The following is an 18,736-nucleotide window of genomic DNA, read 5'->3' as shown; positions in this document are numbered from 1 at the left end:
TCTCCAGTACGACCAGAATGACATCACAGCACATGCCACAGAGGGGCTGGGGCCTTCCTCTCTGCTGACACCCCCCACCCCAATCTGGAGCCTCCACGTGTTCCCAGATTCGGCCCCCTGTTCCGCCCCCACCCTCCTGGCCCGTCTGGCTTGGAGCCTTAGTTTCACTTGTCCCAGTCACCCCATCCCTTGCTCGGGCCCCCAGAGCACTTACCCAGGCAGGATCGTTGCCCTGTTCTGTAGACGAGGGGGCTGCACAGAGAGATCTGGGTGGTTCTAGTGTGCTATGGCGCATCCTCACGGCTCCCATCTGAGGCCCCTTCCCGGACCCCCTGACCTCGTGCAGGGATGAAGCCTTACCCACGCCAGCGTTGGCAGCAGGCACACAGGCCAGCAGGGGCCGTCACTCTGAGCTCTGTCCCCTCTTCTCACCTTCCCCAGACTCCCGGAGGAAGAGGAGGACCAGCCAGATCTCAAGTGCGGGGGCCTGGAGGGAGGCAAGCTGGTGGCTTTGGACTGTGCCTCTCCAAGACCGTGGGTCTGCGCCAAGGGGACCAAGTGACTTGGCTTCCACCCATCCTGAGACTTGGGGGCCTGCAGCCACCGCAGGGGAAGCCAGGTTGCCGGCTGGGGTAGCCTCTTCCCTGGACCCAGACTTCCAGGTCTCCCTGCTCTGTGCTCAACAGGGGCCCTTTCTGAGCCATAAGGGACTGGACTTCCGGCTCAGGCGGGTCACGTCCAAGGGAAAGGAGGCTTTCTGTGAGTGTCCAGCTTCTGGAGCAGATTTGTTCGATTACCTCGGGATGCTGTGTGGTTTTGTTTTTGTTTTTGTTTTTTCGCTTTTTTGAGCCTAGGTTTCTCCCTCGTTAAAATGCCCATTTCCCATCCTCTCCCTCACCTGCTAAATTCCATCTGCACACCCCCCGCCCCCAAGTCTTGGAGGACCGGGAGGCCTTAGCGATCCCAGGTGCTGCCGGGCAGTTCTCCCCTGAGCGCAGGGACCGAGGCTGGAATGTGGCAGCTGGGTGCACGGCTGACACCGCTGACCAACAGTGCTGGAAGATGGCAAGTGAGAAGTGGTTGTCCCCGGAGGAAAGAGGAGGGTGTCCTTCCCGGCCCCGAGCTGGCAGAGGGTAAGGTTCACAGTGTGTGGCACTGGCGGGGCCTCTGAGCAGCTGATGCCCAAGGCTGGGAAGATGCAGAGCACGCCCCCCGGCGCCCACCCCCACCCCTGGCCCCGGGCAGGAAAACCCGGGAGCTGCAAAGCACAGGGTCCAGAGGAAGGAAATCAGAATTGTGGGGAGGTCGAGGCAGCTCTTCCCCTGACAGGTGTGGGGACACCAGCCCAAAGATATCTGTGTTGGGGTTCAGTGAGGGGCCTTCAGGCCAGAAGGAGTGGCCGGGGGGGCCGGAGGACTGGTTTAGTCTGTGCAGGCTGTCCAGATCTCTCTCCCAGTGACCGGGGACGGTACCTGCATGTTCCCTTGGTGCCAAGCACTCGACGTGACTCTCCTGGGCCCACTGACCTCCCTTGTCAGGGGCAGGCCATGCGTTCAGCTTCCTCTTGAACAGAAACCTTTATTGATCCGTTCACACCAGTCTCTGGTACAGAACGCACGGACTGGCTGGCGGAGAGGGGTGGGGTCCTACACTGGACAAGCAATAAAAATCTTAGAAACGCTCTGGTGTTCCTCCTGGCTTTCTCACTCCCGCTACCATTTAACCCCAGAGCTTGGTAACATGTTCCACTCACACCTCACAGTCCCGCTCAGCAAGGTCCTGAGCCTGGCTCGTTAGGTGTGTCCGACACTGGCAGCCGTCTGGCTGCTCCTAGCTCAAGGCCAGGAACCACAGGTGGGGGACACCTGGGGTACAGATGGCCAGGGTGTGGTGGGTGGTGCCAAAGCCTGGAAGTCCTAAAGTTTTTAGGCTCCACCTGGTGAGGAATTGGAACAAGAGCGATCTTTTGACCTAGGTCCTAAGAAGCTACTAGTTCCTGTCCAAAGTAGGCAGACCAAGAAACAGCAGTGTAACCATATTATTTAGAAATATGGAGAGGCACCTCCAGTAGGTAAATGACTGACTCTTGGTTTTGGCTCAAGTCAGGATCTCAGGGTCAGGAGATTGTGTTCCACCTCGGGCCCCGCACTCATTGTGGAGGTTCTCTCCCTCTTCCTCTGCCTCTCCCCACCCAATAAATAAAAACCTTTTTTTAAAATATTTTATTTATTTATTTGTCAGAGAGAGAGAGCGAGAGCAAGTGCACAAGCAGGCAGAGTGGCAGGCAGAGGCAGAGGGAGAAGCAGGCTCCCCGCCGAGCAAGGAGCCAGATAAGGGGCTCCATCCCAGGATGTCGGGATCATGACTCGAGCCAAAGGCAACCGCTCAACCAACTGAGCCACCCAGGTGACTCAATAAATAAAAATCTTAAAAGAAAGAAAAAAGAAAAGAAAAGAAAAAGAAATACGGAAACAGTACTAGAAGAAATGGCAAAAATAATTTAAAGTGATTGCCTTAAAACTAACTGATAGTGCCTGGAGTCAGAATAGGAGTTATGTGGGGAAATATAAACTGAGAAGGGTCCCCAGGGAACATTCTCGGGTGCTGGAAGTGGTCTGGATCTGGACAGGGTCAGGTGGACACAGACATAAATGTTCATCAAGCTGTATACTTAAGATTAAGAAACTCCAGTGTTTACAAGGAGCAAGAATAAGATTATAGAGGGACCAATCTTTGTGGTTTAAATATGTGTACTTTAGTATTACTAAAGCTGTTTTCATTGGTTGGTTTTCTTGTTTGTTTTAAGAGCCCGTATTTATATACTACTATGATGAAAAGAAGATTTAGACTTTTTTAAAAAGTCCACAAGATCTTGATGCACAGCCCAGCTTGAGAATTGCTGGCTCCAGAAGTGAGTCCTGGGGCCACCATTCTTTGCAGCCTGCCATTACCTCATTTGCTGAGGGGCCTTCTCACAGGTTCCAGCCAGGCGTTCAGAGTGCATCTTTCTCTTTGTACAAAACTGAAGCTGGGGAAATGACACAGCAGTCTGGACGGCATGGAATTCCTCCTGAGGAGTTTCTCTAGTCTCTCTTCCCACCAGGTGCCACCAGCTGCTAGTGTGTCAAATCCACACATCATCGTGTCACTGGCGGCACTGGCTGGGGTCACGGAGCTGTGGGGACCAGCTGCTGGCATGGGTGTGCCCAGCAGCCTCCGAGGTCCATTCAGATGGTCATCCAGTGGTGGAAGAGCCACCAGTGTCAGGTGTATTTGACTCCTCATCCGCCCCATCAAGAGATTCTGCTTCAGTGGATCAGATTTTTACCATTTACCATTTTTAATGCTGATGCATATAGTCCAGACGCTACATTTTGAGAAACCCTGTCTAAAAGAGCCCATGGTGGGGCAGGGAGGTGGGGGGGTGGATCTGTAAACCTATTTTAAATCAACTTATTGGGGCGCCTGGGTGGCTCAGTGGGTTAAGCCTCTGCCTTCGACTCAGGTCATGATCTCAAGGTTCTGGGATCAAGCCCCACATCGGGCTCTCGGCTCAGCAGGAAGCCTGCTTCCCCCTCTCTCTGCCTGCCTCTCTGCCTCCTTGTGATCTCTGTCAAATAAATTAAATCTTAAAAAAAAAAGAAAAACTTATTGAGGGGCACCAGGATGACTCAGTGGGTTAAAGCCTCTGCCTTTGGCTGAGGTCATGATCTTGCGGTCCTGGGATCGAGCCCCACGTTGGGCTCTCTGCTCAGCAGGGAGTCTGCTTCCTCCTCTCTCTCTCTCTGCCTGCCTCTCTGCCTACTTGTGATCTCTGTTTCTCAAATAAATGAAAATATTTTTAAAAAGTTAAAAATAAATCAACTTATTGAGATAGAGTTGCCCAAAAGAAAATCTACCGATCTTGGGGGTACCTTCCAACAAATGTAGCTGCCTGTGTCACCACCGCCAAACAAGATATGGAATAGGTCCCACAGGCCCCAGAAAGTTCCCTTGTGTCCCTCTGCAGCCAATCCTCCCTGACCTCCAGTCCCAGGTGAATATGTGGCCTGTCTCTACAGGTATGCTGAAGTTGTTCTAGGATTTCGTAGAAAAAAAGAGGCGTGTAGTATGTATTTTTGGTTTCAGAGACTTGCTTGCGTTGCCGTAGGGGTCCGTAGCTGCTTGCTCTGCATGTATAGAGCCCAGTTTCTCTCTGCTCTGGTTGGTGATATCACAGTCATCTCCAGGTTTGGGCTGTTAGGAATACAGCTGCTATGAACGTTCACATACAGGTCTTTGGAGGTAGGTTTTCCTTTCTCTAGGGACCTAAGAGGATTACTGGGTTGTGTGGTAAGGTTATGTTTGTAAGAAACTGCTGAATTGTTTTCCAAAGTAGCTGTACCATTTTATAATCCCGGCACAGTGTGAGCTGAGCTCCCGCCCTTCCACACCTTCATCAGCCCCGAGGTTGCCAGTCTCCTTCGGTGTCGCCATTCACGCGGGTGTGTAGTGCTGGCTCCGTGTGGTTTCTGTTCGCGTTTGTTTTTATCCAGTGTCATCGACACACACGTCCCATTAGTTTCAGCACATGGCAGTGATACCACAAGTCTATAATTATATTGGCCTTTGCTGGATGCCTGACATTGAGCTTCTTTTCATTTGCTTGTTGGCCATTTCTCTGTTTTCTTTTTGTGATTCTCCTATTGATGATGAGAGACCATATTTTTTAAAACCCTGCCTGAAGGACAGAGCATTTTTAAAGTGATGATTTAAATGGAAAACCTAAAGATATCCCTCAACTTTGTGAAAATTTTCAAAATGGAGTGTTGAAAAAAGGATGAAGTCCTGTATGCCTTCTACCCAGATCTAACGAAATAACGTTTTGCCGTATTTACTCTTTGTGTGTGTGTGTGTGTGTGTGTGTGTGTATAAATTGGCTAAACCATTTGAAAATAAGTTGTAGACTTCAACACTTCATCCCTATGTGCTTCGGCACGCATCTCCTAAAAATAGGTGTGTTTTTCTGTGAAATTGTAATTCCACCATTATTACACTTAATGAAACTACTGTTAAATTCACATTCAGTCCATGTTCCAATAGTCCTGCTTGTTTCACTAATGTATTTTAAACAAAGATCCAGCCAGGGTCTTAGCACTGTTACTGATCCCTTTAATCTCTTTAAACCTGGAACTTGTTTTCTGAAACACTGACTTTTTGAATAGACAAGGCCAGTTGTCTTGTAGAGTGACAGATATTCTGGATTTCTCTCATTTTCTGTAAGCTGCAGGAGTTAGGCTTAGATTCACTATAAACATTTTCGACAGGAATAGGTTGTGACACTGGGTTCTTCTTAATTTATCACTCGATAGATTTTTAACACTGATTTCAAGCAATTTGTACCAAAATTTTCTCAAAAAATTCAGGGGACCAAATTTGTATATCCCAGTTTGTCTTGTCTTTGGTTAGTCTCAGCTTTGGAGGCAGTATCAAAGTAAAATAAGACTATGACACTATGAAAAGGGTTTCAGAAATGACACAGTCCTATACCTAGGGCTGTGTATTACTTCACCTTCGATTGCTTGGGCCTTTTCTGCTCCCTCTTGGGATGTTGGTTCATCCTCTCTTCCCTCTCCCAGCCCAGGACATACCTGTCATGTTAGGCCAAGAGGAGCCTCAGGCTCACCAACAGAAACGTGTCAACTTTGTTGCGGCTTTTTTTATTTTTATTTTTTTTTAAATACACTCCACACCTGCATGGAGCCTGACACAGGGCTTGAAACTCACAAGAGATCAAGATCCGAGCTGAGAGCAAGAGTCTCCCGCCTAACCTACTGAGCCACCCAGGTGCCTCCCGCTGTGACTTCAACTAGTCACTTAGCATGGCTGAGCTTCCTACCCTGTAAAATGGCTGTAGTGATACGATAAAGTGATGTATGAATCCACTGAAATCATGTTGGTTAAAGAGGCACTTCATTCATTCCACGTTTATGGCACACCGGCTGTGTCTCTGCAGCGGGCTCACAGGAGGACACAGAAAACAAGGTCTGTTTTCTACCCCAGCATTTGATCCGGCTGCCAACTCCACAGTGTATGTTCAAGCAAAGGAGTCAGTCCCAGACCCCTGGCCAGTGTTGGGTTCCAGAGCCCAGCCAGTCAAGGACGTCCTGGCTCTGCTCACTTTAGATCCCAGGTGGAAACACAACCCAGGCTGTGTAACAGAAACAGGAGAAAAAGATGCCTTGCTTTTTGAGGTCCAGAATGGAATGGTTTCCCTTCATCTGGGTGTAAGGCTTAAGTGCTAACCCGGGGATGGAGCTGTCACTTGGAACTCAGTCACAGGAGCCAACAAGAGACCCCTGTTTAAGCCCATTTGAGTCAGATGTTATGTTACGGATGGTCTGTAGTCTCCAGCTACAGGACAGCACTGACTGGGGACCTCGAGAGCCACTCTTCCAAAACCCTATTGGAGGAGACTCTGGTGCTGCTGCCAGCCTTTGGCTTCTCCTGTGTGGCCTCGTCCTGCTGGTTCCTTGATGGAGAGCCCCGTTCCACGAGGCTGGGTGCCTCACTCTCAGCCCTGCTATGCTGGCCAGGAGTTTGGTCTGATCTCCTTATGGACTTGTAGATCCAGAACATCTGACATCTTTTACGTTAGTGCCAGCACCCCACAAGGCCCTTCTTACCTGAGGTCCCTGCACCCTGCTGCTGGTGGGCCTTGCCTGGTTGGTGCCCCACCCACCCCCCGAATCGCCTCTGCCATGAAAACCCAGTTCTCTTGGCACTCTCCCTCTCGTGCCCCTTTACTTGGATTTTTAATGCTAAAAATCTTATAAAGAATTCTAATTGTTAAAACTGTCACCAACATGTCTAAAAATTTACCATCATTAAAATGGGCCATTGCTTAAAACTGTCTCTTTTAGGGGTGCCTGGGTGGCTCAGTAGGTTAAGCCTCTGCCTTCAGGTCAGGTCATGATCTCCGGGTCCTGGGATGGAGGCCCACATTGGGCTCTCTGCTCAGTGGGAAGCCTGCTTCCCCCCTCCCCCACCTCCTCGCCCCGTCCTGCTACTCCGCCTACTTGTGATCTCCGTCAAATAAATAAAATCTTTTTTTAAAAAACCCTCATTTTGGGGTGCCTGGGTGGCTCAGTGGCTTAAAGCCTCTGCCTTCAGCTCAGGTCATGATCTCAGGGTCCTGGGATCGAGCCCCACATCGGGCTCTCTGCTCAGCAGGGAGCCTGCTTCCTCCTCTCTCTGCCTGCCTCTCTGCCTACTTGTGATCTCTGTATGTCAAATAAATAAATAAAATCTTAAAAAAAAAAAAACCTCATTTTTACAAGGTACCACACAGACTGAGAAATTACCTCATTTGTCACCCGGAAGGACAAACTAGCAGTGACTGATGGAAGCGTTGAAATGGCCGCACACACTTGGCTCAGGCCCAGTGGGGTAATGCTGGAAGCTGTTATTAAACAGTTTATAAAAGTAGATGCTTAATAACAAATAGCCTGGAGGACAAGGGGAGATGGAGAGGAGAAGGGAGTTGAGGGAAATTGGAAGGCGAGGTGAACCATGAGAGACTATGGACTCTGAAAAACAATCTGAGGGTTTTGAAGGGCCGGGGGGGGGGGGGGGGGGGGTAGCGGAGGGCGGAGGTCTGGGGAACCAGGTGGTGGGTATTGGAGAGGGCACGGATTGCATGGAGCACTGGGTGTGGTGCAAAAACAATGAATACTGTTACGCTGAAAATAAAGAATTTTTTTTTTTTTTAAAGTAGATGCTTAAAATGAGACTTCGAGAGAAAAAAGAACTTGGAAATGATAAAGAAAAGTAAACCTTAGTTTTAGGGTTATCAGAGGAGTGAGGAAGTCTTTCTCGAAAAAACAAGCCTACTTAGAAATAGAGGGTTTTTTCCCCCTTTGAGCTTCAGCTTTGGAGGAAATGCCTGATGACAGGAGAACAAAGGCCTAAGGAAGGAAACACTGCGCATGATGTCCCCAGAGGACCGAAGGCTTTTGCGAATGTGACTAAACTTACACCCTCTGCCACACGGGCCAGATAACACAGCAGTGCGGGGGCACCTGGATGGCTCAGTGGGTTAAAGCCTCTGCCTTAGGCTCAGGTCATGATCCCAGGGTCCTGGGATTGAGCCCCGCATCGGGCTCTCTGCTCAGCAGGGAGCCTGCTTCCTCCTCTCTCTGCCTGCCTCTCCGCCAACTTATAATCTCTGTCAGTCAAATAAATAAATAAAATCTTAAAAAAACAAAAACACAGCAGTGCGGAGAACTGTAGAGGAGGAAGATGGCGTGGGCGCGCTGGCAGCACCGGCGCCATCTTTCGGCCGCCATCTTGTTCCCGGGGCCGGGGGCGCCCTCAGGCGCACAGGTGGCTCCACGCCCCGGGACCTCCCCCGCACGCTCCTCGCGTTCCTCGCTCCGTAAACACTGGCGATTAAGGTCTGGAGCGCAGGAGTACCGTGCGGAGAGCTGCGTGGTCCTCTGCACGCCCTCCTGTCTCTGAGTTGGCCTGCGGAAACCTCGGTGGCTTGCTTCGTTTATTCGGTCTGACAGTGTCTTCTGACGCTGGAGGCTAGGTTAGTGACCCTCCTCCACCTTTAAGTCACTTTTAGTCAGCAGGGTACTGAAGACAAAACCAGCTTCAGCTAAGGGTCTGTGCTGGGGGAGAGCCGGTTGTCTTGGGGCGGGGGGAACGGGGGCCGGCAGGGGTTGGAGGAGGCCTGGCTGCTGGTTCAGAATCCCACGCTGGCCAGCCGCGACCCCGTGGGGCGACCTGGCCAGGTCTTCGGAGCATTTCGGACCAGCGCATGAGTTCGGGGACACCTTAAAAACGCCCAAGGAGGGTGCCTGGGTGGCTCAGTGGGTTGAGCCGCTGCCTTCCGCTCAGGTCATGATCTCAGGGTCCTGGGATCGAGCCCCGCATCGGGCTCTCTGCTCAGCGGGGAGCCTGCTTCCTCCTCTCTCTCTCTCTCTGCCTGCCTCTCTGCCTACTCGTGATCTCTCTCTGTCAAATAAATAAATAAAATCTTTAAAAAAAAAAAAAATCCCAAGGAGTTGTTAGGTACACTCCCTGAGATGGGGGGCAGGCAGAAGAGCTGGGAAGGGGTGGCAGCTTGGGTGTCAGACTGTGGGACCCTGGGGGAGACGGCTGTATGTTAACTGGGTTTGCCAAGTTTAAAAAAAAAAAAAAAAATGCGAGTCACTGCTCAACCAGTCTTGCAACATGGAAGACATGCTCCAGGCCATGGGTGAGGATTGCAGGCACTTAGCTAATTTGCTCAGATAAACACTAGAATCAAGGTAACCCGGCTCACTAGAACTACAAGAAGCAATGACAGGTGAGGCGGGAACGCAACGTGCCATTTTCGCCCAGCGTTCAGAGGCTGAAGAATGTTCCTCTGGCATGGAGGGCTGGGTCTGGTAGTTGGCCCCAGCGACATATGGTACAGGACTCCGGCGCCTGCCCTGGCCGCTGTGATTAATCAGCACCTTTTCCCAGTAGCTTCGTGGTGACTGACTTAAGTGAAACTGAAAGAATCCCCCCCCCCCAAAGGAAATAGGGTGAAAACAAAAGAACCGTGTGCCTATGACAAAATGGCGGAGAGGAGTGCCATCAGGTTGCTTGTGAACAACTGTGGCAAGATCTAGTATCTGGTACTCCAAGAGAAAATACAACCCAATTCAGTCTTGCTACACCTACAGGACACACTGCCTAAGAAAGTAGTTTACTCCGATCTAGTATCTGGTACTCCAAGAGAAAATACAACCCAATTCAGTCTTGCTACACCTACAGGACACACTGCCTAAGAAAGTAGTTTACTCCCTAGAAGGAAGGCTCAAAAAAGCCAGGGGTGTTGCCAGTTGTCCCTCTGCTAACCCTCTATCCCTAGAGGTATGGATTAGGCTAGCGTTGTCCTCTGGTGCCCAAATAGGTGTGGGCCAGAGACCCCAGGATGAATTAACCATTTATTGGTCTAGCACAAACAGACCATGCTCTAATAGACAATACGGCTAAATACACACTAATCTGTACGGAAACCCCTCGAAATTTGGGGGAGAAATAGAGTACTGATAGTTAGGAGGAACAAGTTATTAAGGTCAAACAAATTAGTCTCTACCTCCAAGATCAGCAGACTTCCTCCCCCGTGCTTTCTTGCACATATGTCCCCCATTCCTGACCGGTCTCTAAAGACAACAGGTGAATTCTGGTTGTGTAGCTGAGTAGTGAAATCGAGCCTCGTGGGTCATGCAAAATGGGAACCTGTGCTATACAGCCGCTGGTTCCCTAGAGAGGAAGAAGAATGCACACAGCCCAGGCTTTGGGGCTTCATCCTTATGTGGATGACGTTAACCTGTGCTGACTTATCTTCCGTCCCAAGCAGCTGCGTACTTGGTTGCTGGGATGGGAGCTAAATACCGACAGGATTCGATGGGCGCGTCAGTCAATCTCCTGACCATCACCTGGTCGGGTAAGGCAAAAGTGCGACTGAGGTGGTCATCAATAAAATACAAACCTTTCCAGTCTCTCAACAATAAAGGGATTGCAGGCTTGTTGGCTTGCTGGGTTACTGGGGCCCTGCATTTCCCAGCTGATGCCGTTATTAAGGCCTTTAAGGGGGACCTGGCTGGCTTAGTTGGTAGAGCATGCGAATCATGAGCTCAATAAAATAAAAAAATAAAACTTTTATTCTTTAAAATAAAAAATCTTCAATCTTTGTATGCCTTCGTTAAGAAGGGAAGCCAATTGGATTGGGTTGCTAAACAAGAGGCTTTTTTAAGGGGTGCCTGGGTGGCTCATGGGTTAAGCCTTTGGCTCAAGTAATGATCTCAGGGTCCTAGGATCAAGCTCCACATCGGGCTCTCTGCTCAGCAGGGAGCCTGCTTCCCCCTCTCTCTGCCTGCTTCTCTGCTTACTTGTAATCTCTCTCTGTCAAATAAATAACACCTTTAAAAATAAATAAATATTTTATTTTTAAGCGATCTCTACACCCAATGTGAGGCTTGAACTTAAAACCCTGAGATCAAGAGTCCCATGCTTCATTGAGATAGCCAGGCGCCCCCCAAAAGAGGCTTCCTTGAAGAAAAAAATCGTAGTCAAACAACTAGACCCTAGGGGTCTTTTATGCCCAGTGTGAGCTGTGAATTACATGAACTTAACATCCAGAAGGGTTTGGTTGGGGCCTGCTGTGATAACCAAACAGGAAATCGAATAAATCTGATGAGAATCTGTTCTCTCTATAAAAGGACACCAGTAGAAATGTTGGTTATATGACCAAGGCTTTGACTGGAATGTCCTATTTGAGAGAGACCTGCATAGGCTCAAGTATGACCAGAGAGCATGAAGGAACTAAGGTTGACTTTATGGAACCCACAAAGCCCCGTGGAAATAATGGGTCTGGCACCTTGCTTATTACAGAGACCCCCCGGAGCCCTTCCAGATGAGTAAGATTGTCACTTCCTGGCAGGCTCGGGAATTTAAGGATATTTTGGGGACCTCGAGAAGAATGTAACCCAATTCTATAGGTATTCATAGGCAAGTCTGATAGGCAAGTCTGACGGCAAGTGTGTGGCTTGGCTCTTAAGCTGTTACAGGCATAATCTGAAATTCTTTAGGAGACGCTCTCGCAAACTGGATTTAAAGGAACCTGTATGGCCAATTACTGTTCTTGCTGCACTTCCATAGGTAATTGGGCCAAGTTTGTTAAGACGATTTGCTTCACAAATAAGAAATTCTTAATTTAGGTACCTCTGACAGAGTTTAGAGTGGGAGTAAAGTAAAACGCCTTTATGGGAGAAATATTCTAGTTCTGATTATCCCTGAATGATTGATTACCTATAAAATGAGGCTGGATCCTGAATTCCTCTGGTTTCTTTGCAGATCTGGCTAATTTTCTACCCAGTTGCACATGACAGGCTGGACTTTGAAAGCCCACTGGCAGGACAGCCTCCGGAAATGAGACCACTAGGAACTGACTTCCCTTCTGAAATGCAGAAGATGGTCAGTCTATACATCAGAGTTCCGAAATAATGGCTCCACGAAGGCTGGGGCTTCAAGTTAGTACTAGGGAATGTTTGCAATTAGATGGCAGCAGCTTCGCTTGTCAAATCCTATGGGTGCCCCTTTCCAGCAGAGGGAGAGTGGCCATAGCCCCTACCCCTCAACAATGAAGAATGTGCTGAAAAGCCAGGGCTGGTATTCACTAATGAGGACCAAACACTTACTGTGTTGCTGCTCAAGAAAGATTTGCCAGGTCTGTTGACTCAGACATTCGTCTTTTTTTTTAAGATTTTATTTATTTATTTGACAGAGATCACAAGGAGGCAGCGAGGCAGGCAGAGAGAGAGGGGGAAGCTGGCTCCCTGCTAAGCAGAGAGCCCAATGCAGGGCTCTATCCCAGGACCCTGGGTTCATGACCCGAGCCGAAGGCAGAGGCCTTAACCCACTGAGCCACCCAGGCACCCCTGTAAGACATTTGTCTTAGTGTCCCTAGGCTTGCATGGATGTTCCTTCCTCTTACATCAGGAAACGTCTTCCTGTCACATGAGGAACCATCTTCCTGTCATGGATCACCACTTAACGCTGAAGTTCACAGTCCCTCCCACTGGTGGGTACGGAGAGGACCTCTTCATCAGGTGGCTGGGACATCTCCTGTTGCTGTTCAGACTGCTGCTGTGGCTTAGGTCTGGAACTCATTTCCCCATAGCTGGCTCTTGGGTCATAGAAGAATGGCACACAGATGTTACACAGGCCATAAAGATACTGGGAGTGGAGTGTAGGAGCGCTGACAATACTGACTCCATCTTTGGCCTTCCATCTTGCACTGTCTGCTGGCGCACAGGCAGGAACACTGTTTTGTTTTGTTTTGTTTTGAAATCCAGTTAACATGGGATGCCTGGGTGGCTCAGTCAGTTTGAGTGTCTGACTCTGGGTTTTGGCTTAGGACATGATCTCAGGGTTGTGAGATCGAGCCTCATATCAGGTTCTGGGCTTAGTGTAGAGTGTGCTGGAGATTCTCTCTCCCCCTCCCCACTGCTTGCGCTGTCTCTAAAACAAATTAATTCATAAAATAAATAAATAAATTCTAGGGGTGCCTGAGTAGTGCAGTCACTTAGGCATCCGACTCTGGGTTTCTGCTCTGGTGGTGATCTCAGGGTCATGAGGTCAAGTGCTCTGCCCAGGCTCCACGCTCAGCATGGAGTCTGCTTAAGAGTCTCCCTCTCCACCCACCCCTCACTCCCTGCTTGCTCTCTAAAATAAATCAATCTTTAAATTTCAGTGAACATAGTATACTATTAGTTTCCATACACATGGAATAACAGTGATTCCATAATCCCTCCCAGACATCCGCCAGTACTCCTCACAAATACACTGCTTAACCCCATCCGCACACCCACTCCCTTCCGATAACCATTAGTTTGTTCTCTACAGCTAAGAGTCTGCTTCTTGGTTTGCCTCCCTGCCTTTTCCCTTTGCTTGTTTCATTTCTGAAATTCTGTAAAAGTGCAGTTACATGGTACTTGTCCGGGACTAACGTTTAAGTCACTTGGCATTGCGCTCTGGATCCATCCATGCTATTGCGCGTGGTGGAGATAACATTTTTTTTATGGCTAATATTCCATTGTCCCACATCTTGTTTATCCATTCATCCATCGATAGCCACTCGGACTTTTTCTGTAATTGGGCCTTCGTAAATAATGCTCCTATAAGCACCGGGTGCATGTATCCATCTGAATTACTGTCCTTGTATTCTTTGGGAAAATCCCCAGTAGTGAGATCGCAGGATCCAATGATAGTGCTATTTTTTTTCTTGAGGAACATCCATAGTATTTTCCACAACGCATTGGTTTGCAATCCTACCAACAGCGCAAGAGGGTTCCTTTTTCTCCACACCTTTGTCAGTTCTTGTTTCCTGTGTTGTTAACTGTAGCCATTCTGCAGGTGTGAAGGGCTGTCTCCTCGTAGCTGTGACTTGCATTTCTTTGACAGCGATGTTCAGCATCTTTCCATGTGTCTGTTGGCCATTTTTTTAAAAATCATTTATTTATTTATTTGACAGAGAGAGAGAGAGAGGGAGAGATCATAAGCAGGCAGAGAGGCAGGCAGAGAGAGGAGGAAGCAGGCTCACCGCTGAGCAGAGAGCCCGATGTGGGGCTCGATCCCAGGATCCTGAGATCATGACCTGAGCCGAAGGCAGAGGCTTAACCCACTGAGCCACCCAGGTGCCCCTCTGTTGGCCATTTTGGAAGAAATGCCTTTTCATGTCCTCTGCCCATTTTTAAATTGGATTATTTATTTTGGGGGTGTTAAATAAGTTATTTATTAATTTTGGATACTAGCCCCTCATAGGATAGGTCATTTGCACATATCCTCTCGCATTCAGTAGGTTGTCTTTTAGTTCTGTTTCCTCAGCTGTGTAGAAGTTTTCAATTTTGATATAGTCTCAGTAGTTTATTTCTGCTTTTGTTTTTCTTTGCCTCTGGAGACTTATTTGGAAAAACACTGCTATCTATGGCCAGTGTCAGAGTGATTACTGCCTGTGCTCTTTTGTAGGCTTTTTATGGCTTCAGGTCTCACATTTAGGTCTTTAACCCATTTTGAGTTTTTGTGTACGATGTTAAGAAAGTGGTCAAGTTTCATCTTTTGCCCCTTGTTGGTCCAGGTTTCTCAACATCATTTGTTGAAGAGACCATCTTTTTCCTGTCTGAATATTCCCACCTCCTTTGTTGAAGCTTAACTGACCAGAGGATTGTGGGTTTATTTCTGGGCTTTCTATTATGTTCTATTGATCTATGTGTCTGGTTTTTTTTGCCAGCACCATCCTGTTTTGATCACTACAGCTTTCTAAAACAACTCAAAGCCCGGGGGCGCCTGGGTGGCTCAGTCAGTTAAGCATCTGCCCGCAATGCAGGTCATGATCCCGGGTTCCTGGGATAAAGCCCTGTATCAGGCTCCCTGCTCAGTGAAGAGCCTGTTTCTCCTCCCTCTGTGATCTCTGCCACTTTTGCTCTCTCTCAAATAAATAAAATCTTTAAAAATAAAACAAAACTCAGGGTCCAGAATTGTGATGCCTCCAGCTTTGTTCTCACCATTGCTCTGGCTATTCTGTGGTTCCATACAAATTTTAGCATTGTTTTAGCTTCATGAAAAATGCTGAATGACAGGGATTGTATTAAATGTGTTGAATGCTTTCGGCAGTATAGACATTTTAACAAAATTTGTTCCAACCTGTAAGCATGGGCTGTCCTTCCATTTCTTGGTGTTAGCCTCAGTTTGTCTCATCAGTATTTTTAGAGTTTTCAGAGTAAAGGTCTTTTACCTCTTTGGTTAGGTTTATTCCTAGGTATCTTACTATTTTTGGTGTAACTGTAGATGGGATTAATTCCTTCTCTTTCTGCTTCTTTGTTACAACAGATTTCTGTACGCTGATTTTTGTGTCCTGCGACTTTACAGAATTCATTTATCATTCCTAGCAGTTTTTCAGGAGTCTTTCGGGTTTCGGCATAGTGGATCAGGTCATCTGCAAATATTGAAAGTTTGACTTCTTCCTTACCAATGTGTATGCTTTTTACTTCTTATTATCTGACTGCTGTGCCTAGGACTTCTAGTACTCTGTGGAATAACGTGGTGGGGGTAGATATCCCTGTCTTATTCCTGACCCAGGAGAAAAAGCTGTCAATTTTTCTGTATTTAGAAGGTATTAACTGTGGGTTTTTCATATATGGATTTTATAAAGCTACTCTGTTTAGGGTTGTTATCATGAATGGATGTTTGTACTTTGTCAAATGCTTTTTCTGCACCAATCAAAATAATCATATGGTTCTTGAACTTACTGATGTGGTATATTATGTTGATTGATTTGTGAATATTGAATTACACTTACAAACCAGGAATAAATCCCACTTGATTGTGGTCACTTTTAAAACTACGTTGTTGTATCTGGTTTGCTAGTATTGAGGACTTTTGTATATATGTTCATTAAGGATATCAGCCTGTAGTTTTCTCTCTTTTTTTTAAGTGTTGGTTTTGCTATCAGGGTAATGCTAGCCTTATAGAATGAATGTAGAAGTTATTCCTTTTCTATTTTTAGAAATAGTTTGAGAGTAGGTATTAAATCTTCTTTAAAGTGTTTGGTAGAATTTGCCTAAGAAGCCATCTGGCCCTGGACTTCTGTCTGTTGGGAGTTGATCACTGATTCAGTTTCTTTGCTGGTTATTAGTCTGTTTTCTGTAAGTTATCTATTTTTTCATTTCCATTTTGGCAGTTGATGTTTCTAGAAACTTACCCATTTCTTCTGGGTTGTCCCATTTGTTGGCATGTAGTTTTTCACTGTATTCTCTTATGAGAATAGTTTTCACTGTATTCTCTTGTATTTCTGTGGTGTTAGTATTTCTCCTCTCTTTCATGATTTTATTTGGGCCCTTTGTCTTTTTAAGTCTGGCTAGAGGTTTACAATTCTGTTGTTCTTCTAGAAGAACCAAGTCCTCATTTCACTGATCTGTCCTACTGGGATTTTTAAGTTTCTATATCCTTTATTTCGGCTCTCATCTCTATTATTTCCTTTCTTCTGTTTTTTTGTTTCATTTGTTTGTTAGTTCCTTCAGGTGTAACGTTACTTGGTTTCTATGTACTCTTATATCCTGGTTTACCCATTCATTGTCCTTCCTCTCTCCCCCTTCATTGTTTAGTAGCATGCTAGGTAACCTTCATGTGTTTTGTGATCTTTTCAGACTTTTTTCTTGTGGTTGACTTCCTGTTTCATAACGTGGTCAGCAAAGGTGCATGGTGGGACTTCGGAGCTTCTTGAATTTGTTGAGGTTTGTTTGGTGGGCTAATAGGTGATCTGTTCTAAAGAATGTTGCACGTACACTTAAAAGTAATGTGTATTCTGGTGTAGGATGGAATGTTCTGCATTTATCTGTTAAGTCCTTCTGGCCCAATGTGTCATTCAAAGCCAGTATTTCCTTGATTTTCTGTTCAGATGATCTGTCAGTTGATCTAGAGTGTTAAAGTCCCCTACTAACCTGATACTGTTATTCATTAGTTCCTTTGTTTTATAGATTTCAGTGCTCCCATGTTATATGCATAAAAATCTATAATTGTCCTATGTTCTTGTTGAATTGTCCCCTCTATTATATAGTGGCTTGGTCTCATTACAGCCTTTGTTTTAAAGCCCAGATGGTCCGATATATTGCACTCCAGCTTTCTTTTGACATCCTCTTGAGTGTTTCTCCATCCCCTCACTTTCAATCTGCAAGTGTCCTTAGTTCTCAAAGAGTCTTTTGAGGCATCTGGCTGTCTCGGTGGAGCATGGGACTCTTAATATAGGGGTAGTAAGTGCAACCCCAGTGTTGGATGTAGAGATTACTTCAAAGTAAAATCTTAGAAATTTTTTTGAGTCTTTTGGAAGGAATATATAGATGGGTCTTGCTTTTTTTGTTTGTTTTTTAATCCGCTCTGTCACCCTATGTCTTCTGATTAGGGCATTTAGTCCATTTACATTCAAAGTAATTATTGACAACCATTTCTTTTCATTTTACTGTCTTGTGGTGATTTGTAGGAGACTTTCTCTGATACTTTTTCTTTTATGGTTTGCTGGTTTTTTTTTTTTAAACATATGTATTTGTTTCAAAGGTATAGGTCCGTGATTAGTCAGCTAAAAACAATTACACAGTGCTCACCACAACACATGCTCTCCCCGTGGCAATCACCCAGCCGCCCCATTCCTCCCACCTCCCTCTACTCCAATGACTGTTTATTTCCAGAGTTCAGAGTCTCTTATGGTTTGTCTATTTTCTTGTCTCATTTTTTCCTCTCTTCCCCTATGATCCTCTGCCTTATTTCTCAAACCCCACAGTGAGATCATATGATAATTGTCTTTCTCTGACTTATTTCACTTAGCATAACACCCTCTAGTTCTATCCACGTCACTGGAAATGGTAGGATTTCATTTTTGATGGCTACATAATATTTTTTGAAACATACACACACACCACCTCTTTTTTTATCCATTCATCTGTTGATGGACATCTGGGCTCTTTGCACAGTTTGGCTATTGTGGACATTGCTGCTATAAACATTGGGAGTGAAGGCACTCCTTTGGATCATTACATTTTTACTTTTGGGATAAATACTGTAGAGCAATTGCTGGGCCATAGGGTAGCTCTATTTTCAACTTTTTGAGGAACCTCCATGCTGTTTTCCAGAGTGGGTACACCAGCCTGCATTCCCACTAACAGTGTAGGAGGATTCCTCTTTCTCTGCATCCTCTCCAACACCTGTTGTTCCTTGACTGGTTAATTTTAGCTATTCTGACTGGTGTGAGGTGGAATGTCACTGTGGTTTTAATTTGTATTTCTTTGATGCTGAGTGAGGAAGAAAACTTTTTCATGAGTCTGTTGGCCATTTGGATGTCTTCTTTGCAGAAATGTCTATTCATGTCTTCTGACCATTTCTTGATCGGATTACTTGTTATCTGGGTGTTGAGTTTGGTTAAGTTCTTTATAGATTTTGGATACTAGCCCTTTATCTGTCGTTTGGTGTGCTGGTTTTCTTAAAGCAATTTGAATTTCTCATTATTCTTAGCGTATTTCTATTTTGATTTGTGGATACCATTAGGTTTGCATATAACTTCTACATACAGCAGTCTGTATTAAGTTGATGGTTGCTTAAATCTGAACCGACCCTTGACTCCTATCCTCCCCACATTTTAGGTATATGTTGTCATATTTTGCATCTTTTT

At 46.5% G+C, this 18,736-nt stretch overlaps 1 protein-coding gene across 2 annotated transcripts in view; it reads left to right on the top strand.

The window, feature by feature from the left end:
* Positions 1–18,736, top strand: part of KLRG2 (killer cell lectin like receptor G2) — a 39,031-nt gene that overhangs the window by 13,838 nt on the left and 6,457 nt on the right. Inside the window, exons 5-6 of one of the 2 annotated variants that reach the window (XM_059172004.1) lie at positions 442–3,166; positions 3,222–3,829. The exons of the other annotated variant lie outside the window; for it this stretch is intronic. Of the exons in view, the coding sequence (XP_059027987.1) occupies positions 442–562 (121 nt within the window). The 3' untranslated portion in view covers positions 563–3,166; positions 3,222–3,829. Of the gene's footprint in view, positions 1–441; positions 3,167–3,221; positions 3,830–18,736 lie in introns of those variants that run through there. 2 annotated transcript variants of the gene reach the window in all.

This window comes from Mustela lutreola, chromosome 4 (assembly GCF_030435805.1).
Source record: "Mustela lutreola isolate mMusLut2 chromosome 4, mMusLut2.pri, whole genome shotgun sequence".
NCBI lineage: Eukaryota > Metazoa > Chordata > Mammalia > Carnivora > Mustelidae > Mustela > Mustela lutreola.
The sequence above is the reverse complement of the archived record's forward strand: the minus strand, read 5'-3'. Positions and strand labels throughout refer to the sequence as shown.